We start from the raw sequence: 22945 nt of genomic DNA, 5'->3' as shown, positions 1-22945 counted from the left end.
ATGTTTTGATTCATGACTTGTGAAAGTAGATGCATTTTAATGTATGCAGTTCCTTAAAAAGCTGTTTATAAATACCATCAATGTCTAAGTGCATTGTGACAGACTCACTTTAAGGAAACCTGGATGAATCTTTTTGTCAAGTTAAGAATCAACCTTATCTGTTTTGTAATTCCAGCAGGGTTTTTAACTTTATTATTTAACATCACATATCTGCTTATCTACGTATGTGTGTGTTGAAAGCGCAATCCTCATTTCCATTGTACCTAGTCAGATTCTCCCAGGCTTACAGGAAATCGAGTAACCTCTCTAACTTCTCTGCAGATGTTATCTGAAAATAAGCTTGTTTGCCAGGAAGCTGTGCATTCACTCTTTAAAATAGAACTTTCCTTTCTATGCATTGGTATGGTCTACACAGCACGATGCCATCTTCTTTCTTTACGTTTGTTCAACCCTTCTGACTAGTGGGCACTGGATGAGGGTGGTTAAGGGTTGACCATGGTTCCCCGTCACAAAACACCATGTGGGAGGAAGGAAATGTATGTGGTTAAAACACGGGAGACTGTGTGACTTTTTTCTACTACTCACCAAGAGCAGTTTCCGAATCACATTTTGCCTCTCAATTCTCAATCTTTGAAGCAAGAAGTAATAAACATATATTTGTTTGTTGAAGACTGGAAACCCTGGTGGCGTGGTGGTTAAGAGCTAAACCTGCTAACCAAAGGTCAGCAGTTCAAATCCACCAGGCGATCCTTGGAAACTCTGTGGGGCAGCTCTGCTCTGTCCTGTAGGATCGCTATGAGTCAGAATCGGCTCGACGGCAATGGGTTGTTGAAGAGTATTAAAGTTATCCATACAGGAGAGACTTAAAAAGCGTTTAGTCTTGTTTCCCACATAAAGGAAGAATACTTTTTAGAATGTCCTGGCTGTATGGTCCCTGTTATGAATTGAATTGTGTCCCCTCAAAAAATGTGTCAACTTGGCTAGTCCATGATTCCTACTATTGTGTGATTGTCCACCATTTTGTCATCTGATGTGATTCTCCTATGTTGTAAATCCTACCTCTATGATGTTAATGAGGTGGGATTAGCGGCAGTTATATTAATGAGGCAGGGCTCAATCTACAAGATTAGGTTGTGTCTTAAATCAGCCTCTTTTGAAATATAAAAGAGAAAAGCAAGCAGAGACAAGGACTTCATACCACCAAGAAAGAAGGACCAGGAGCATAGCGCATCCTTTGGGCTCGGGGCTCCTGTGCTGAGAAGCTCCTCGACCAGGGGAAGATAGATGACAAGGACCTTCCTCCAGGGCCGACAGAGAGGGGAAAAACCTTCCCCTGGAATTGACGGCTTGAATTTGGACTTCTAGCCTACTAGACTGTGAGAGAATAAATTTCTCTTTGTTAAAGCCATCTACTTGTGGTGTTGCTGTTATAGCAGCACTAGATGATTAAGGCAGTCCCCATCCACTAAAGCCATTCATTCATTTGAAAGACTCTTTAGAGAGAAAGCCTTTTAATTTCCATCATTCTCATCTCTTTGTATAAATGTTGTTGCTATTGTTGTGTCCTGTTAAGTCAACTCTGACTCATAGCAACCCTATATGACAAAGTGGAACTGCCCCATAGGATTTCCTAGGCTATAATATTTACGGGAGCAGATTGTCAGGCCTTTTCTCCTGCGGAGCCACTGGTGAGTTCGAATTGCCAACCTTTCAGTTACCGGCCAAGCACTTAACCACTGCGCCACCAGGGCTCCTTCTTTGTATAATACCAGAGAATATTTGCCATAGTAAATTTGTGAGCATTGTCATGGTGCCTAACACACTCCCTTCAGTAAGAGAGGCTAACCGGGACAGAAGATGGGCTTAGCATGGGAGATACATTAAGAATCATCACCATAGCAAGAGTTTTAAAGTCAGGAAAACCTAGGTTTGCATCCTGCTTTTGCCATTTCTACATAGAGAAAAGAAATGAATCTCAAAGTGGCTAAGTAGTTTAACCAAGGTAATTTGGGTAAATTACTTAACTTTATCTTTTGCATTGTAAAATGATCTAATTAACACCTACCTCATATGACTGTTTTGAAGATTATAGATAAAAATGCCTGGTACATGTAGACCCAAGCCTCTTGCCATTGAGTCAATTCCAACTCATAGCGACCCTACAGGACAGAGTAGAACTGCCCCATAGGGTTTCCAAGGTTATAATCTTTATGGAAGCAGACTGCCACATCTTTCTTACACAGAGCAGCTGAAGGGTTCCAACTGCCAACCTTTTGGTTAGCAGCTGAGCATTTAACCACTGTGCCATCAGATCTCCTTGGCATATAAAGCCATTAGTAAATTGCAGCTATAGGAATACAACCAAATCCGTTGCCGTCAAGTCGATTCCAACTCATAGCGATCCTATAGGACAGAGTAGAACTGCCCCAAAGAGTTACCAAGGAGCATCTGCTGGATTTGAACTACTGACCTTTTGGTTAGCAGATGTAGCTCTTAACCACTACGCTTCCAGGGTTTCCACTATAGTAATGGTTATTATTATTGTATGCATTCATTCAACAAATACATGTTGAACACCCACTGTGTCACCATATGCCAGGCACTGTTGTCAGCATTGGACAAACTGGTAACTAAGACAAACAAGGTCCTTGCTCTCTTGGAGTTTCTATTTTAGTAAGTAAGACAAACAGTAAAAAATAAGGATTTCAAATAATGAAGAGTGCTATGAAAGACAAAAAATGGCGTTAGTATAATCAGTGGAAGAGTATGTAATTTAGCTATGTTTGCCAAAGGAAGTGGTAACGTTGTAGTAGAGACATTAAAAAAAAAGAAACACATTGCCGTCAAGTCAATTCCAACTCATACTGACCCTTTAGAACGGAGTAGAACTGCCCCCACAGGGTTCCCAAGGAGCGGCTGGTAGATTCGAACTGCCAACCTTTTGGTTAGCAGCTGAGCTTACAACCATTGCGCCACCAGGGCTCCAGTACAGACATTTAGTAGAGACCTAAATGATGAGAAAGAGCATGTCATGAAATAATCTAGGAGAAGAATTCCAGCAGAAGAGTAAAAGGAAAGGGAGAAAATAGCTTGGTTTGTGAAAGGGGTCTGGCTGGAGCCTGGTGAACAGGAGGAGAATGGTCAGGATGAGGTTGCAGAGGGAGGGGAGGGCAGTTCCTGTAGGACATTGTAGACCCTGGTAGGTACAATGGGAGGCCACTAGGTACTTCTAGCCAGGGAGTGATACGAATTCATTTATGTTTTTGAAAAGCCATATGGACTGCTGATTGGAAGCAGGGAAACCATATGGTAGGCTGTAACAGTAGTTCAGTCCAGAGTTGATGTTGGCTTGGATTAAGATCATGGTGTTGAAAATGATAAGTAGAGGAGCTTATTTGACAGGACTTGCAGGTCAATTACATATGGAGAGAGAGAGCAAGAAGGAAGGATCCCAGGATGACTGCTAAGTTTTTGTCCTGAGTAACTGCTTGGGTAATAGGCTGAAAGACTGGCTTATCTTCTCTGAAATGAAGGGGAGCATGGGAACTGGCAGAGGAGTGGACTTTGTATCAAGAGGGGTTTGGAACATGTTAAATTTGAGGTGCTTATTAGACATCCAAATTTTACAGCCAATTTAGCCATAATGCCTATATTGCTTAGATTTATACTTGTTCCCTTCTGTCGTTGCTACTGCTATTTTTTTCTCTTATTATGCCTGAACTTTGAAAATCAGAATCTTTGTGTCTCGAAGTTGTAGTGCTAGACTCTCCTGGCAGATGAGTAGTAAATATAGGGCAGTAAAATACAGTCTTGGGAGGTGACTGGCTTAAGCAAGAGTGTACATCTCATTCTGGACTTTCAACATGTACTTTCCTACCAACCTTGTAGCAGAATTCAGAAAAGTTCTATACTTCATCCATCCTGTGCTAACTTGGCATCAAACTAAGTAATAATGAGTATGAAAGCTCTCCCTTGGCAGGAATTTTAAATTATTTTTTGAAGGACTCTGTTGTATTTACTAAATATTTTCCAGAGTTTTTCCAGATCCCTGAATGTGATAGGCTTGCAATAAATATTTACTCATTTTGAATTTTGGCTTTGATATCTTTCTAGATACCTTTCTACCTTACTTGGAAAGTTGAGTACCTCTGATGTATTAAGATTGCAGCTAGTTAGCCTAAATAATCTTGTTTTGATCCTTTGGATTCCTGGATGTAGAGGAAAAAAGAGACTGTTAGGTGATCACATTCAGGATAGATAGGGAAAGAAGACAAAAGTGGGTATAGGAAATTAAGTTTTAATGATCTTTTCTCAACTAACTTTCTGAAAGTTTAGGGAACAAACCCAATTTTATATATTACAACCTTGGCAAATATAAAATTTTCCTAACTTTGGGTTCTTTTTTTTCCCAGTTATCTATTATTGCGTAACAAATTACTCAAAACTGGCAGCTTAAAACAGCAACCATTTATTATCTCATGGGATTCCTGGGGTAGGGTGGTTTTGGCTCAGGGTCTCATTATATGGCTATCAGCTGTCAGCTGGGCCTGTAGTCATCTGAAGGTTTGACTGGGGGTGGAAGATCCTCTTCTCAAATGGCTCACTCATAGGCTGTTTATAAGAGACCTCATTTCCTCACTGACTTGGCAGGAGGCCTCAGTTTCTTCCCTCCCCATTTGGGCCTCATTTTGGGGTTACCTGAGTACCCTCATGACGTGGCAGAGACTTCCCCAGAGCAAGTGATCTGAGAAAGAAGAGGGAGGTGGGACTGTGCTCCATTAGTACCCCCAGGATTTTCTTCTAAGCTGCTGTCAAAAGTTCTCCGAGTTTTGATGCTGGTAATCGTTTCTCAAGTGAGAAATTTTTGCATCCAAGTATCTAATGTATAACCTACTGTTCTATTTATGTTCCTTTCTGCTTACAGAATAATTTTCATTCTAGTACTAAATCATAATATAATTTTTTGAAGACATTTTAAATGGCATTTAAACTCAGCACTTGTATTATTAACAGCACACCTAACTCAGTTGAAGTGCCAGTGTTCACACAGATGGCAGTGAGAACTACGTACAATAAGACTGCTGCCTGGTTGCCACCTATAATAAAGTGCATCCTAATTTCAGAGGTGTTAGAATGTGGAAAAAGAGCCCTGGTGGTGAAGTGGTTAAATGCTTGGCTGCTAACCAAAAGGTCAACAATTTGAACCCACCAGCAACTCTGGCAGAAAGATGTGACAGTCTGCTTCTGTAAAGATTACAGCCTTAGAAACCCAATGAGACAGTTCTACAGTGTCCTGTAGGGTCGCTATGAGTCAGAATCAACTCAGTGGTAATGGGTTTAGAATATGGAAAAAAGGTTTCTAAGAATTGAAGAAATATGGCAAAAAAATTTCTCCCCCAATCATGGGGAAATTCAGTAGATCAGTGTCTTCTGAAGGTGAATTTCTTTTCCCTTGGTTTTGCAAAACCAGGAGCTCACAATCTGATGGGAAAGGGGATGTGAATGCGTGGCTCATAACAAAGATGATCATGGAGATTATTTCCAAAATATTTGGTTTTGGTGGTTTTTTAGTTTTGTTTGTTTTGTTTCACAAATAACAAACAAAGAAAACTCCTCTCTGACTTCTAACTTTTTTTTTCTTTTAAGGAATAAAGATCATTGTAAACCCAGAATCAAAGGCAGTCTTGGCTGGACAGTTTGTGAAATTGTGTTGCCGGGCAACTGGCCATCCTTTTGTACAATATCAATGGTTCAAAATGAATAAAGAGGTAAATTTTTTTAATGTCTTTTAATTCCTTTGTAATAAGAAGAACAAATGATAGAAAATTAACGAGCATTGTTGTCATCGATATGTTTTTTTAGGAACATCGTTAAAAGATCTGTTAGACTTTGTTAAATTGTTACTGTTAAATATTCAATAATGAGTATGTTGATAATCCCAAAATTGTTTTACCAAACATTGTACACAATAATGAGATCAATTCTCAACTCTAAAAATTGTGGAAATTAGGGATTACTTGGAGCAATATTATTAGTAAATATGAAACAGCGCTTGTACATTCTAATATATCTATAAAAAAATTTTGCAACAGATTAAGTTCCAACAAAAGATGTTCAGGGCCACGTGGAGAGCTAACACAATATTATTTTAAGTATTCCATATAACTATCATATCAGAAGATACAGGCCATTGTTGTAGATTCTGAAGTATAATTCTGGTTGACAGAACTGGGCATTTATTCCTCTTGTGGAAGGACTGTATTCCTACCATGAATCATTTTAGATGACATCTTAGAATTCTCTTTTTTTTAAAGTTCTTTAGATTCTATAGAAGAATCCTGATCAAAAGGGGGAAAGTGTAGAACAGAATTTCAAATTCAGACTTTCTGGAGCCATGGAGGCTGGATGAATCCCTGAAACTATTGCCCTGAGATAATCTTTAAACCTTAAGCCAGAAATACTCCCCGAAGTCTTCTTAAAACCAAACAGTAGTTGAGCTTAATAAGTAAAGAATGTCTCCTTGAGCATTGTGCTCTTTTAAGATCTATCTATATGGGATCAAATTGAAAACAGCAACTCAAAAGATTAGATAGGAACCTTAGTGGGCAGTGAGTTTATTTTAATGGGGGAGCAACAACTCAGAAAAGGAGGATGAGAGTAGTTGTACAACTCAAAGAATATAATCAGTGTCACTGAATTTTACATGTTGAAATTGTTGAATTGGTGTATGTTCTGCTGTGTATATTTCCAACCAACAAAATAAAAGAAAAAAGAAGTTCTTTGAGCCATCTGCCACTGGGGATTTCTCGCTGGTCAGATTGCCCCGTTTCATGTGTCTACTTTCTGGGCTTCTATTCCTCATCCCCTTCCCTCCTAGATTGTGCCTTAAAATTGCACATTCTTTTCAGTCTTATTCACAACAATTTCACTTTCTCCCAAACTTGGTCCTAAGTCTATATTTACAAATCTAAAACTAAGTAAAAGGGCCATTCTTAGATCACGATTATTCCCTTAATAGGATGACCTTCATTCAAAGACATTTGTGGTTTTATTCAACTACTTGTTTTCTTCTCTCACACACAGGTATGATAGAGCGAGCAGCAGTGGAATGTAGTAGAAAGATTGCCTGTGGGTTTTGGTGCTAGGGAGGCCTTTTGGAACCCTGTTGTTATTAGCCATGTGAATTCCTATCTTTGTGGGTTGTTGTGAGAATTAAATACAGAATGTTTTGTGTGCTGCATCAAATGCCTGAGCCCTCAAGAGTTAGAAGGGAGAGTTATGTTTACCATATTTACCCAGTTTCAAAATTACATTCATTTAAATAAATGTTTTATGATGGAGAAATAATGGGAAGATCTGTGTTCATCATTTGTAAAATACATCCTGATTTGAGAAGGTAGAAATGTAGGGGATGTGGTGTGTTAATACATGTTAGATTTGAAGAGCTGTAAAGAATTTTAAAACTCTTAACAAAATGAGTTTTGTCAAACCACTTTTTTGCTCATAGGTCTATTTTAGGACCTAATCATTTAACAAGTATTTGTTGAGCACCTGTTTTGTGCCAGGCCATGTTCTAGCGCCATGATGATGAAGCAGTGACTCACGAGGCCCCTGCCCTGCCTGAGCTTACACTCTCATGGGAGTCAGGAAGCAAATAAGATCATTTCTGTGAGTTAAGAGCTTTGAAGAAAATAAACAGAGTGACATGAGAGTAAGTGAGGAGAAGGGGGAGTGTTTTAGATAGGAGAGTCAGAGAATACTTCCCTCAAGAGGCAACATTTTACTAAGAGCTTAAGATTGAAAAGGAATCTGCCTTGCCAAGAGCTCCAGAAGGGAATTCTAGGCAAGCATAGAGCCTCAGAGGTCTGACGTGGGTAGAATCTTTGAGCGAGGGAGAGATTTGTAGGTGGAGGTTGGAGAAGAAACCAGGAGTCAGATGAGGTAGGGCTTTGTAAGCTACTTAAAGGAGTTTGAATTTTTTTCTAAGTGAGAAGCCACGAAAAGTTTTGAGCAGGTTGAGTAACATGATATACGTTTTTAAGGCACAGACTTGCTACTTAAAGGAAAGTAAGAGGAAAGAAAGGTTATCTAATGTCATACCAAACTGAAAATAATGGTCATGTGGACTAGGCTGTGTCTGTGGTGACGGAGCCCATTGGATAATTCAGTATTTATTTTAGAGAGAGATTATATGTTGAGCATGAGGAAAAAGGAAGAGGGATCAAAGGTGACCTCTGAGTTTCTTACTTGAGCAGCTAGGGCTGTGGTGATGTTATGTACTGGAGTGTTGAAGATGGAAGAGGAATAGATTTAGGGAGAAAAATCAAGAGTTTAGTTTTAAACATGATACTTGTGAAATGCCTACTAGACATCTAAGTGAAATCCCAGCCAACCGGTTTAGAGACTTAACACTGAGAGTTTGTGTAGTAGAGGAGGAGCCAGTGAAGAGACTGAGAAGAATCTGCCAGAGAGATTGGAAGAAAACCAAGAGAGAATGGTACAAAAGCCTAAGAAGGAAGGAGTGAGTGGCCAGCTTTTTCAGTGCTGCTGAGAGGTAGTGTGGGGTCAAAGGTTGGTTTGGTGTTTTTGTTTGTTTAAGGTAGAAGGTTAAATTTTTTTTTTCTCATCGAGCCATTTTCAACTAATAGCAACCCATGTATATCACAGAACTGTGCTCCATAGGGTTTTCAATGGCTAATTTTTTGGAGGTAGATTGCTAGGCTTTTTTTGAAGGTAAGGGATACTAGAGTGTATTTAAGTGATGCAGCAAGGTCAGAGGGGATGGGATCGAGAGTCCAAGTGGCCTTTGGTAGGAAGACATATCTTCCATTTTAACCAGAGGGAGAAGAGGGCAGTTATAAATAGGTACATACATGGGCAAGTTTGTGATCTGGTAGCAGGAAGAGGAGAGAGTTTCTATCTGAAATCTTTGCCTAAAAGAAGGATTGCAGGAGGTTTCAGGTGAGAGAACGTATACATTGATAAACTAAGAGAAAAGCAAAGTAGAATGACACAGTAGGGTTGCCAGGTAGTGCTGAGTGCGGCCTATCAGCCCCGTTGTCAGATCTGCAGCAAAATGTTCTTGCTGTGGTGCAGATTCCTAGAGGGTAGTGGGTTGCGTTCAATTGCTTGGGGTTTGGAGAGGCACATGAGTAAGCCCTTTTGCAGTAAGCCAGAGTTGGCTGGAGCTGCTAAGGTGAAGGGCGGGCAATGGTGGAAGAAGCCTTATGTGGTGGCAGAAGCCCAGGAGAAAAGCCAGTGAGGCCCTGAGCTGGCCATACCCTCCCGTCATGCATGTGCTTTCCGAACTCTACACCCAGGCCTTAAAAGAAGTTCTTTGTTGTTTTGTTAAGGAGTCCATCCTTAACAGAATTTGGCAGATGAGAAAATGGAGTGTCAAGTGAAATAACTCGTCTGTGTACTCACAGCTGATTTGATCAGAGTTGGTATTAATAGCCAGCTCTAGTTTTCTCTGTTCTCTCCACTTTAGCATGGTGTTTGTCTTGTTGTGTGGTTACTTAACTGATAAAACTCTTCCATTGTAGATCCTTTAAATATGAATGACTTAACTGTTTTCAGTGACAGAACAGATACTTTTAGTGAGCCTTCAGGGGATGTTTGGGTGGCAGCTTAACTCTGGTTAAAAGGTTTATAAAAGACTATGTTTTTTTAAGATTTTGGTTCTAAATAACTGAAAATGTTGCTGTTTTTTAACTAACAAATATTTTAGAGCTTGGGGGGAAGAAAAGGCAGACTTTCCAAAACTCCGGACTGAAACCATAGATTTTTGCACAGCACATTTTATAAAATATTTTGATGCATCATTCATTTTTAATCTCTTATTCTTTCACAGATTCCATACGGAAATGCTCCCGAACTTGTTTTTAATACAGTACATGTCAAAGATTCAGGCTTTTATGTCTGTCGAGTTAATAATAATTGCACCTTTGAATTCAGCCAGTGGTCACAGCTGGAAGTCTGTGATGTCACAGAAATTACAGAAAACTCTCAAAGTAAGTGGTAAACTAAGTTGAATGTTGAGATGGAAATTGCTTTATTTACAGTTTTTACTGTGTCAGAATTTTCAAAAATAGTACAAAGAGCTCACATATATCCTGTACCTTATATACTGTCACCAAATTTGTCCCGTTTGTTTTTATTCTCTTTCTCCTTGAACATGTATGTACATACGCAGATGCCTTAAGATGACATAGAACACTTCTCAGTCTGGTCCCTGCAGGTGGCTTCAAATTTACCTTCTTCCATGGCCCCTTGTCCTTCCCTCACACACACCCAATCTGCACTCAAGCTTAGTTTCTCCTTATTAATTTTCCTTTTCTCAAATGTCTTGCCTTATCACAGTTCTGTGTCTTTGCATCAGTTCATCTAGACCATCTCTTGTACTTTTTAGTTGCACTTTAGATGAAGGTTTACAGAGCAAATTAGTTTCTCGTTAACAATACGCATATTGTTTTGTGACGTTGGTTGCCAACCCCATGCCATGTCAACACCCTCCCTTCTCAACCTTGGGTTCCCCGTTACCAGCTTTCCTGTCCTCTCCTGCCTTCTAATCCTTGCTCCTGGGCTAGTGTGCCCATTTAGTCTTGTTTTGTTTTATAGGCCTGTCTAATCTTTGGCTGAAGGGTGAACCTTAGGAGTGAATTCATTACTGAGCTATAAGGGAGTCCAGAGACCATACTCGCAGGGTTTCTCCAGTCTCTGTCAGGCCAGTAAGTCTGTAGACCATTTCTTATTCTTGTTAAGTATTTCCTCTCTTGATGATGGGTCACATTTTCTTGCTTCTTCACAAGTCTTGTCATTTTTTATTGATGACAAACATCGTGTATAAAGGAAGAATAGAGACTGAAGTAAATACATTTATGCCCAGGAATGAGCGTGTTCTCCTCTTCTGTCAGGTTACTAGAGTAGGGGTTTGAGTCAGTCTGATTTGCAGTTGAGCTAGAGCTGAGCTTTAGTTTTGTTCAGTTTACCAGTGATTAACTTGAAGGCAGGATGAGAACCCCTTCCTCTTGGAAGACCTGAGACTTGAGTGCCAGGGAGACTGCAGAGATCTCTGTGTTTTATGGTGCTAGTGCCACGTTTGAAAATGTAGCAGATCTCACTCTACCTTATGGCGCAGCTGTCACCTTTTTGGGTTGCTGAGAACTTGTCTTTGTTCTCCACCCCCGCCCTTGGTTTTTCTCTGTCTCAGCGGATCTCCTGCCCAGCTGCCCTGCCCCCAGCCATCCTTGAAAGACCATGGCATTGTCTTCACTGAGGTCCCAGTGTGCCTCAGAGGGGTTTCTCTCAGTCCTTTCGTCCTACCCTTAGCTTTCAACAGGCCCTGTGCACCTATACCTCATAGGGTGGTCTTTTTCAGCTCTCCTCCCCTCACCCTGACCTTCTTCACGAGCACCGAGTGAGGGCCTTAGGAGGGAATTGATGAGCTGGTGTATGCAACATTTCTTTGTGGCTGGGGCTCCTGCCAGCCATCCAGTTTACCTCAGACATTCCCCGTGGCAGCAGTGGATGTCCTGCGTCCCTGGAAGCCTATCAGTCCCAGATAAACTGGAATGGTTGGACACCGGAATGGCAGCTCACACTCTGTCTTTAGAAGTGTGGGAAATGTTCAGCCTGCTTTCTCTTTCTCATTCAGCTCTAAAGTTTTTAGGGAGGCCAAGCAAGGCAGCTGTTGTGTAGGGGTGGGAGGAGCTGTGATACTGAAGCCCAACCAGGCATCCAGGAGGAGGGTGGGACACCGTCTTCAAAATTAACCATGATTAATCAAGAGTGATTTCTCTCTTCTCAGACTACATCTATACATGTAATGAACTTTAATGTGTTTATAAATGGAATCATATTGTACACGTTTTCAGCTGCTTCTGCGTAACCCTGAATTGTGAGCACCTTTCTATGACAGTGCATCTAAATCTAAACAATTCTTCATAACAGCTATGTGGAAATCCCTTGTATCGTCATACCACCATTTATTTAATAGGTCTTCTTTTGATGGACATTTAGGACATTTCCGTCTTAGTTGTTTTTAATTTTAATAACTCCAAGCACTAGCTCTAGTAATATTTTTCTATCATTCATCCCACAAATATTTACTGACCACTTGAATGTGTTAGACACCGAATTTCATGCTGGAAACTCAGGAATGCATAAAATTATCATGCCCTGCTCCCTCAAGAAACTATCAGAGTAATAAAGGAGCATTTAATAAATGAATTCTGATATCTGCCTTGAGAAGAAATGTGAGAGAGAACCCATCCATATTTATTCAGTGCTGACAATGAAACTGTTTATTTCAGTAAGCCAAGTTAAATCAAAGAAGAGAGCATAGAGCTGTTTTGTGTTGAAGGTGAATATTACTCAAGATGTTAATATGTTGTTTGCCCCTACAAAAAAGATTCTGTGGCTAAATTTGTTCGGGAAACACTTGGACTGTTTTCCTCTCTTAAATTCACACCATACATTAACACTTGGAAAGCTCTGAGAAGTTCCTCACTAAAGAAGTCTGTTCACCCTTGTGTAACCCAGAATTTTCTAAACCTGTTTGTCTACAGAATCCTTTTATCCAGAACATCTCTGGGAGTACTACTGTCTCCTGGAACACAGTTTGGAAGATGATATAATAGATTGTAAAAAACGAAAGGTGTACTTGAGAACAGGTCTTTTTTTTCCTAATTCAAGGGAGAAATTGTTCTTACTTTTTACCTAGAGATTTTATTTTTGCAATCATATTTTTCTTTTCACTTAAGGAAGTGGGGACGGTGTATCTGAATCCAAGTTGCAAATCTGTGTTGAGCCAACATCCCAAAGGCTGAGGCCAGGCAAGACGCTGATCTTGCAGTGCGTTGCTGTTGGAAGCCCTATTCCTCACTACCAGTGGTTCAGAAACGACTCCCTGTTAATGCAGGAGACGAAAAAGCTCTACGTGGTAGGAAGTTCATTTTCTGGGTATTGCTTGTTTTAATATGTAAAATAAATGGTACAATTGAAATTTATGGTGAGGATTGAAACTAATATTCTTTGAGGGGTTTTAATGTTCTCAGTTTTATTTCTAGGCCCTTGTTATATAATAATGATTGTTACATTTGCTGAAGTTCTAGAACTCAATATCAGCTCCCATCTAAGGGTTTCTACTGAAAATGTCGGATAGTATCGCACCATACTCACCGCAGTAAGAGTCATTATATCATTTGCTTACTAATATTTAACCTAATGAGTGGAAATAATCTAAGACTGTCTAAAGCCTTATGAAATTTTATGCTTTGTTTTACACAAAATAGCTTTTTTTCCAAGCCAATTTGAATTCACGTTGAAGAAGAAATGTGTACATGTTCTGATATTGATGTAGGTGCCGTGTGTGGACCTGGAACATCAGGGAACCTACTGGTGTCGTGTGTATAATGATCGAGACACACAAGATAGCAGGAAGGTAGAAATCATCGTAGGTAAGCAGCAGTACTCAGTGTTCCAACAAACGGAATAGATTATTAACTACGTAAAGGGAAACATTTAAGCAGCGCTATTTAGCTGTGCTTTTATGTGTTAAGTATCGGGGGTTATATTGTTTATACAGAAATTTGAGAGAATGCATGGTAAATTAATCTAGATTTACATACAAAGAACAAAAAGAACCGGAAGAATAGCTATTTTAATTAGATTATTTTAGTTATTTTTCAGTTTCATAACTTATTTTTTAAATTTATGGCAAAAAATTTATTCTTTAAAGCTTTAGCTGTTAAAAGAAATACTTGATTTAGTGGAAAAAGATTTTTAATAAAACATTTTTTAAAAACAAATATCACCAACATATAAAGGAAGATTTGATTATGTATCAACAGCCTCCGTTATGAACTGCATAACGTGGGCGTTTGTTCTATTTAAGTGTAATAAGTTTATAGTAATGTTGATACTGGTAGGAGATGTTGATGCATATGTCAGTTTGCTGCCATATTTCTGTGGTATTTGTCTCTCTGTTTGCTTAACGGCTGCCCCTTCCTGAGACTGAATTACAATATATTCAAATTTGTTTTCTCTGAAACAAGGACGAACAGATGAGGCAGTGGAGTGCACTGAAGGTAGCGTAATCCATTGGTTTCAAAACCAAATACCTGCATGCTGGTTATCTCGGGATCCCTGGAGCGCTCTAGTTTACTGACTGCAGGGATGGAAAAAATACTAGCTATGGGAAATGATCTCGATTGAAGGATATCGTATCTACATAATTTTTGAAGTTTTTTAAATTGCCACAGATACTATTAAACTGATACACTATTAAGATAACCATTTCTAATTGATTTTCTATTGCTTGTTAGAATAAAGTTCCTCTGTAATATCTCATGAATACTGACCATTTGCAATTTATCCTTCATGTTAGTTTTTATCTTCATAAAATTTGCATAAAAAATACGTGGCTACACTGTCATACGTGTATTTGTTTAGATGATTTTATCTGTCCTTTAGCCATGATATGATGCCTCAAATGCAAATATAGTTTCCGTAAAAGCCAGGGCAGGAGTTTCATTATTCAGCACGTATTTTTATCAAATATTAAATATTCTGTTTTAATATAAAATTAATAAGATCCATTATTTTTATTGAAACTCCAAACAAGATTAATCTACCTTGTCACCTTTACCTTATATGTAAAGAGAAGTGAAATTCCATTTCGACATAAAACTTCTCATTTGTTTCAATCAACCAAAGCATTGTACCTCAACTATAATGAATGATTTTAAAACCTAAACTACCTTTCCTTAGTGTCATAGCACATTGTTTTCCAAAATTAGGTTTGTGGATAGCAAAGTATTTTTTTCAGTCTCTGCCTCTTTACACTATTATATAACCTTAGGACCTATTTGGATAAAGTAAGAAAACAGTGTTAAGTCTTGTGTTTCCTGGTTTTCCTGCCCTTCATATCTCTATGGTATCACTTTGAAATGCTATGATTACTGTTTTGATCCTAATACATTGTTATGAACAGGAATTCCCTAGCAATTAAGAGGGGCCGGGTTTCTCAAGCCTGTGATCTTAGCCACACATAAGGGAACCCTAACCAAACTCCTCTTCCTTCTCTTACTCCTTTTGTTTAATTGCATGATTTTTAAAACTCTCTAACATTGAAGACTTCTAAGAATAACTATAAACTCTTTCATTGCTGTTTGGCTTCAGGATGAGGGCAGGGTAAATAACCACCTTGAGGTGCTTCTGTGCCTGCAAGGCTCTCTGTGTAATCTTCACTTGGTAGACACACTACTGATCAGTAATTTTCAAATAAATCTGTTCAGAACACTTGAAGTGAAAAGCAGACTATGAAGTTACTCCAAAATTTTAGATGGAAAAATTAGATCCAACTTTCTAAAACAGTCCACAAATTTAAGAGATGGTTTATAGTTGGTGGTATGTCACATAGTATGAACAGTGGTCTACGTTGATAACTTTTTTTACCTATAGAACATAATGTTCTCTATTTCATTTTATATATTTTGTTAAAGATATTTGATCAAGGGAGGAAGTTGTTGAATAGGTGAACCACAGGGAAATTTTAGGGTACTGAAAATATGCTGTATGATATCTGTAATGGTGAGTACCCATATGCAAATTCTTAAAAGTCATTTAGGAGGCCCCAGGAGGGGATACCCCAGAATGGAATGCAGAGTGCGACAAGAATCTAAATGTACGAAGCAACCTCTGGCAATAAATGCACTGTGTAAAACTGAAGGGCTAAGAAATTGCACATAAACACTGTACTCTGGTTGATACCATTCTTTAATTGATTTTATATTGCATGTAAGACTGAAGTTCCTGCATAACATTTTATAAATAGTAGTATATTTCCCATTTACTCTTAATGTTTATTTTTAACTTCATAAAATTTGCAAAAGCAGAAAATGACTATACTGTCATGGATATTTGTTTAGATCATTTTATCTGTGCTTTAGCTACGATAAGATGTCTCACAAATGTAGTTTCTATAAAAGTTTCAGGAGAGGAGTTTTATGATTTAACATGTGTTTTTCAAATATTAAATATTCTGTCTTAATATAAAATTGGTAAGCTCCATTGTTTTTTTGAAGCTACAGGGCTGTAGATTAATCTACCTATGCCATGGGGGGGTGTACACAATTCTGGCTCCCCAAAACACATTATCCCCATCTAACCATGACAGGTGGGAAAAAGGTGTGGCAGTTGGCTTCTGTAAAGATTTACAGCCATGGAAACCCTATGGGGTAGTTCTGCTCTGTCCTGTAGGGTCACTGTCAGTCAGGATCAACACCATGGCATTGGGTTTTTTTTATTATTATTATTATTATTATTATTATTTGAAGCCATGATAGAAACATCACACACATTTCAATTGAGAGACATTCTACCAAGTACATGACCGCATTACCCGTTGCCATCGAGTACATGACCCGTACTACTCAAAACTGTCAAGATTGCCAAAACAAGAAGAGTCTGAGAAACTTTGATAACCAAGAAAAGCCTAAGAAAACAGGAGGACTAAATATAATGTGGGGTCCTGGGACAGAAAAACAACATTAGGGAAAAACTAAAGAATTCAGAATAAAGTATGGACTTTATTTAATAATAGTGTATCAGTATTGGTTCATTAATTGTGACCAGTGTACCATACTAACTAAAAAAAAAAAAATTTTTTTTTCTTTTTTTTAGATGTTAATAATAGGGGAGACTAGGTATGGGGTTTGTAGGAACTCTCTGTACTGTCTTTAGTAATTCTGTAAATCTTAAAAGTTTATTTAAAATAAAGATTATTTGAGATAGTTAACTAGTTTCAAGGAGCCCTGATGGAACAGTGGTTAAGTGCTCAGTTGGCAATTCGAACCCACCAGTGACTCCATGGGAGAAAGATGTGGCAGTCTGATTCCATAAAGATTATAGCCTTGGAAACCCTGTGGGACAGTTCTAGTCTGTCCTGTAGGGTCGCTGTGAGCTGGAATCAGTGGTACACAACAACAGCTAATTTGAAGAAGCTTATAATTTTTTTTTATAGTGTAGACTGCAGACAAGCCTGCTCACTTACTGTTTTTGTCCCATAATTGGCCAGAATATCTGAAACTTTGAACAAATGATGAGTTTATTCAGCCTTTTGTCATTTAAAGAAAACAGTAGTAGCTTAGAAGTCTTAAATAACATCTACAACATATCCTTTCCTATTCAGTATTTGCATGGCTCTCATTTAAAGCATTTGAAAAATCCTAAACTGGTAAAACATGATAACATGACTTAATAGTTCAAACTAATTCTTGGATGATGATTCTTCTTTGTGCTATTAGATTGATCTGTTTTCTCTTACTTCATTTTAGATGAATTAAATAATCCTGGGCATCCTGGTGAGTAATACAAACATAAAAATTAGTTTGAGATTTTTAAGTTATTGAATGGCAAAAAATACTATAGATATTCTTTTGCTATAGTAATAGTAGTAGTTTTTTTTGTTTTATCGTAATTTAGTGTTAAAATTATTACATAGATTATGTGCAATTTTATGCAAGTGAAAAGACTAAAAATATTGTAGATTATAAAGCTGTAAGGGTAGAAAGAGATACTGGGCAACATAAAACATCATGTATTTTTTTATCATCGTGTATGACTATATCATAAAAAGAAAATGGGGAAACTGCAAGTTTTTTAATTTGAAAGACAAGACAGCCTTTGATAAGAGTGTCAACATAACATTTCTGAACAGGCACGACCCTTGGAGCCTTGTTCTCAGTTGCTCAGTCATCGAACATATCTGAACTTGTCGGGCAGAGTGTCTTTATCAGACGTGAAGTGTGTTAGTGAGGACAGTTGGTGCCATACAGACAGCTAGTTGGTCAGTGAGCACTAAGAGGCTGACAGATGGAGTTGGAGCGGGTGTTCAGAAGTCTCTCAGCCGATTATAATCAGCAATTTCTAAACAAGCTAAAGGAAGAGCCTTTAACTGAGATAAAAGGCCTATCAATTTTGAGGGTACTCAGCCTACATAAAGAGAGGATGTCAGTTTAAGTCACGGGCGTTCTGAAAGACAGTGATGGAACCTGTAACAGTATCCAAAAATAAAACTTTACAGAGTAGATTAAGGTAGTTGTGTTGTGCAATGTTTGCTGAGATGCCTTTTATTACTCTGCATGTCATTTCTCATTATTTTTGCACCACAGCTAGTTCACTTAGCTTCACACAATTATTTTTGTTAAGAAAAATGTATTATTGTGAATGATGATTGGGCTGTACTAATTACATACAAGCAAAATAGACAAACCAGAAAGCCACTATTACCAGTATACCCTCTCCTAGCAACCTAGGGTTCAGGTGATGCCTCAGTGAGGCTTGTCCCAAACACCCAAAACTGTCTAGTGTGGGAGCCACCCTAGAAATGTGACTAATTGTCCCTCTTGGTCTGGTTAACATGCCAAGTAAAAATTATAACCTGAGAATGGTGGGGGTGGTGGATGACAGCAGCAGCAGCATAGTGGTTAACGTTTACTGAATGCTTGCCTGGCACTATTCTATGTGCTTTATGTAGAACTTGTCTAAAGTGTGTCTGTTATTTCTTGTCTTTCTTCAGTGAACATTGTGAAACACTATTTCAGAAAAACTTTTGCAAACAACTACTCACAGGTACCCTGTAGGACGGAGTAGAATTGCCCCAGAGGGTCTCCTAGACTGTGATCCTTACAGGAGCAGATCGCCAGGTCTTGTCTCTTGTGGAGCTGTTGGTAGATTCGAACCACCGACCTTTCAGTTAGCAGCTTAGTGCTTAATTAACCATTGTGCCACCAGGGCTCCCTACAGCCACCATTAAGCTTCTAAAATTTTCATGGCTCCCTCTTTGATTATCTTCTTACTCCCCAGAGATACTCCACAGTTTGAGTTTTACACAAATGATGTGTGAGGAAAGCTTTTAATAGGCTCCAGTAGCATTTATATTACTAAAAATGCAGACAAGGCACCTGTCTATACTAGGAGACAGAGGTCTTTCTCTGCATCTCTTCCTGGATGGTGCTCCTGGGCAGAAGGTATTTCATTTCATATATAGCAGGTAGTGAAAAACATGGACTCTGGAATAGGGTCACAGTGAGTCTGAATTGACTCAACAAGCATGGGTTTGATTTTTTTGGTTTTAAGTTGGAACCCAGATTTGCTACTTATACCTTTAGGCAAGTGACTTAACCTCTCTCACTGTAAAATGGAGGTAATAATAGCCCATACCTCATAGGGTAGAGTGAGGATTAGTTACATCGGTTCTATGTAAAGCACATAGAATAGTTCCAGGCAGGCATTCAGTAAACATTAACCGCTATGGGGTACTGGGTATGCTGCTGCTGCGGTCCTCTACCACCACCACCACCATTTTCAGACTGTAATTTCTACCTGGCATGTCAAGGACTGTTACTTCCCCAAGCTGTGTTAGCAGTTTCCAAAGGAATTTCCCTGCCTTGATTCCAACTCTTCCATCCATGTTTATGTTTTTGTCAAGTGTCTGAAAACCTTAAAATTGTTTGCAAATTTGCTATTAGAAACCATGTTCTGTGTTTCAGTTACACCACCAATGTTATTGTTTGTTATTTTCCATATATATTTAACCCTGAAGATATTTGTATCATGGATAATAACATCTTTTTTACATTTTTATCATTTTATAGATAATAGAGACCAAACCACTGACCAACCCTTGGGTGAGTAAAACTTTAAATTACATGATCCATAGCTCCATTTTCTCAGTCAGAGCTGAGGGAATCCATAAGTGATTTTTTCTTTCCATTTGCAGTGGAGTTGATTCTGACTCATGGCTACGCCATGTGTGTCAGAATAGAACTGTGCTCCATGGGGTTTTCAGTGGCTTGTTTTTTGAAAGTAGATCACCTTTCTTCCGAGGCACCTGTAGGTAGACTTGAACCTCCAACGTTTCAATTAGCAGCCAAGTGCATCAACTGTTTACACCACCAGGGATTCCAACAAATACTTACATAGCACCTAGAAAGGGGCCCAACCCTATGATATGTGCTATTATACATATTACATATGTACATCTTATAATGCGAGGCCCCTTTTCTAGGTGCTTATGAATAATAACTTCAGATAATATGAATAACATTATTATAATAATTAGACATGGAATTAATGATTTAACACTGTACCAACGTAACCAATACATTGCATTAAGCTTGGAGGATATCTGGGATCATTTAGTTAAATTATCTTTCTGAAATGGTTTCATTATTATACTGCCTAATCAAGTGGCATTTTTTTTCCTTTTTCCAATAAATGGTTTGAGTTGGAGAAGCTGTGGGTGGCTCTTACAGTAAATGTTTTTCTACAGAAAATTTATTCCATTTATCACTTGAAAACCATCATAAATTGCTTATATAGTTGCCAAGTTCTGAAGTTTTCTTTGATTCCTCACTCTTATCTCCCCAGATTCAACTTTCACTGTTGCTTTCTCTAAAGTCTGGCTTTTCCTTTCCCTTTCTTCAACTGATTTCCTGGAATAGGTCTTTGTCATCTTTTCCTTCAACCACTGCCATCTGCTTCTCTATTCTAAAACCTCCGCAGTTTACCTATCCAGGAACTGTGTTACAAGTAGATTGAGCAAGGTAAGATTATCCGTCACCTTTTTTGTTTTTTTTTGTCATTAAATTTAAGAAAATGTTCTAAGACTTCTTAGGAACTAGCTATTAAAAATTATCATTGGGGAAAATTTTTTAAAAGAGTTATAGGCAGCTACTGCCACATTTTAAGTCATGTGGTTCTCAAATTGTTAAACCTACGCAATCTGCAAACGGATATACCAAGTTTTCTTTCCCAAATAGATATCAAAACCAATGAAAAAGAATTGATAGTAGCAGAAACCTGTCATGACACTTAGTTCGACAGCTAGGTTATTTTGGGGGTTGCTGATGTTGCTCTTATTTTTCCCAAACACACCCAGTGATTTTTTTCTGTTGCATACTTATAATTGTTTTCTGCTGATAAAATTTAGCCTAGGATGTATCACCCCCATTGCTGTCAAGTTGATTCCAACTCAAAGCGACCCTATAGGACAGAGTAGAACTGCCCCATAGAGTTTCCAAGGAGTGCCTGGTGAATTTGAACTGCCAACCTTTTGGTTAGCATAGGTTGTATATTAGGATTAAATTATCATAGTATTCCACCAAGGTGGGGGAGAGGGTATACTATGATTTGCAAGCACTTTTCTACTTGAGTACCTTTGGGGAGCTCTTGCTTCAGAGCTGTCATTTGAGCTACAGTGGTGTGAGCCAGAGGCACTGCAGGTTCTTACTCCCCCCTCTGGCACCAAGCAGATTGAACGGAATTGGTCACTCTGTGAGGGTTGGATCTGATCTCTGATAGAGTTGATGTACTCAACCAAAACATGCACTGAGATTTTCCTTCTGTAGATTAGCCAGCTACCAACTTTGATATAGTGGGTTCTTTGGTGTAAGTACATATCTAATTTATTATAGAAGAAACTTTACGAAAGAAAAACAAAATACAAGTGACGTTAAGTTTGTAATTTATTTTGGAGGACTACTTTAAGAGCAGAAACATATACTGCCACCTGTTGAAATTCGTCCTGAATACTCAACTTTTTTCATTGAGAATAGCCAAAGGCAATATAGTAGAAGCTTTATGTCTAAATTTCCTTACATATTAAATGTTGTTGTTGGGTGCCGTGGAGTTGATTCTGACTCATAGAGACCCCATGTGACAGACCAAAACTGCCCCATAGGGTTTTCTAGGCTATAATATTTACAGGAGCAGATCACCAATCCTTTCTCCCACAGAGTCTCTGGGTGGGTTAGAACTGCCAGCCTTTTGGTTAGCAGCCAACCCAGGGCTCCCAGTATATTAAATGGTCTTGATAATTGACTTTTTCTTCTGGATAAAAGAAAAGATTACCGTTTATATAGGACGTGGAGTGACTTTTATTGGACTAAGGATGTGGCTTACGTGTCATTTCATTTTTATCTAAAATGTGTATATCCATAAGAATAGGCAATTGTGAACATAGAATACCATGTCAAAAGTATTAAGACTTTTCACCTTTAGGGGTTTTCCGGCATTTTGAGAGTCACAAGTTTTGAGTTGATGCTAGTTTTTTGTTTTTGTTTTTTTTAACATTAGACCTAAGTATTCTGTGCAAAGCCAATTTGAAAAATTCAGAGATTTTTTTGTGAAATTTCATAATCTTAGTAATTCAGAACATCGCAAATTACGTATATTACATATTGTAGACACCAAGCCAACAATGAGATTATGCCTATTTCAGCATGGTAAGAGTAGCATTCATAATAATTTATACATAACCACTTAACAGCACTTTGTGACAGGGCGGGACACCATGCCCTGGCCTGTGGCAGAGGAGGTGGCCTGCACTGCTACCCAGTGTGGCTCTCCAGCCACTGGGCTGCTGCTCCCAGGTGCTCTGGTTACACCATCTCCACTACTTCCCAGTGTCTTCATCACCAGTTTATACCATGACCTGTTCTGCGCAGAGCCCACCACCGATACTCAAGAAAAAAAAGATAGTTATGATTGTGGGGTGGTCTCAAGTCTTTGACCTTTGACCCCACCCCAGGCTAGCAAGGGTGCAATTTTGAAGACCTCTTAAACATTAAGCTACGTCCAGCTTTCCATAACTCTTTTTGAACAGGCTATACACCTGATTAAACGAGCTGGTACTTTTCAAGGCATAGCTCTGGAGGTGTGGCTGTTTTTGCCCTTTACAGATAGATATGCTGTCTGTCCTGTCTGTCTCAGAACATACGTTCTTTGTTTGAAGTCTCAATGCACTAAGGTCAGAAAATGAACTGCTAAGACATCCATACAGAAAGTCTCCACATATCCCTAAGGTAGATGCACCTCATCAAGATGGGAAACTTTTTTTTTTTTAAAGAGCTACTGGGCTACTGCAAAGAACAAAAAA

General features: G+C 38.6%; 1 protein-coding gene across 3 annotated transcripts in view; it reads left to right on the top strand.

The window, feature by feature from the left end:
- MALT1 (MALT1 paracaspase) overlaps positions 1-22945 on the top strand; it is a 61945-nt gene that overhangs the window by 18319 nt on the left and 20681 nt on the right. For 2 of the 3 annotated variants that reach the window (XM_003406281.4, XM_010586710.3), the window contains 7 exons: positions 5647-5768; positions 9854-10013; positions 12765-12943; positions 13364-13460; positions 14058-14090; positions 17340-17366; positions 19662-19694. In XM_003406281.4, the coding sequence (XP_003406329.1) occupies positions 5647-5768; positions 9854-10013; positions 12765-12943; positions 13364-13460; positions 14058-14090; positions 17340-17366; positions 19662-19694 (651 nt within the window). The remainder of the gene's footprint in view (positions 1-5646; positions 5769-9853; positions 10014-12764; positions 12944-13363; positions 13461-14057; positions 14091-17339; positions 17367-19661; positions 19695-22945) is intronic. The other variant, XM_023543751.2, reaches the window with a different exon arrangement.

The sequence above is a fragment of the Loxodonta africana genome, chromosome 11 (genome assembly GCF_030014295.1).
Source record: "Loxodonta africana isolate mLoxAfr1 chromosome 11, mLoxAfr1.hap2, whole genome shotgun sequence".
NCBI lineage: Eukaryota > Metazoa > Chordata > Mammalia > Proboscidea > Elephantidae > Loxodonta > Loxodonta africana.
This window is presented reverse-complemented; position numbering and strand designations above follow the sequence as displayed.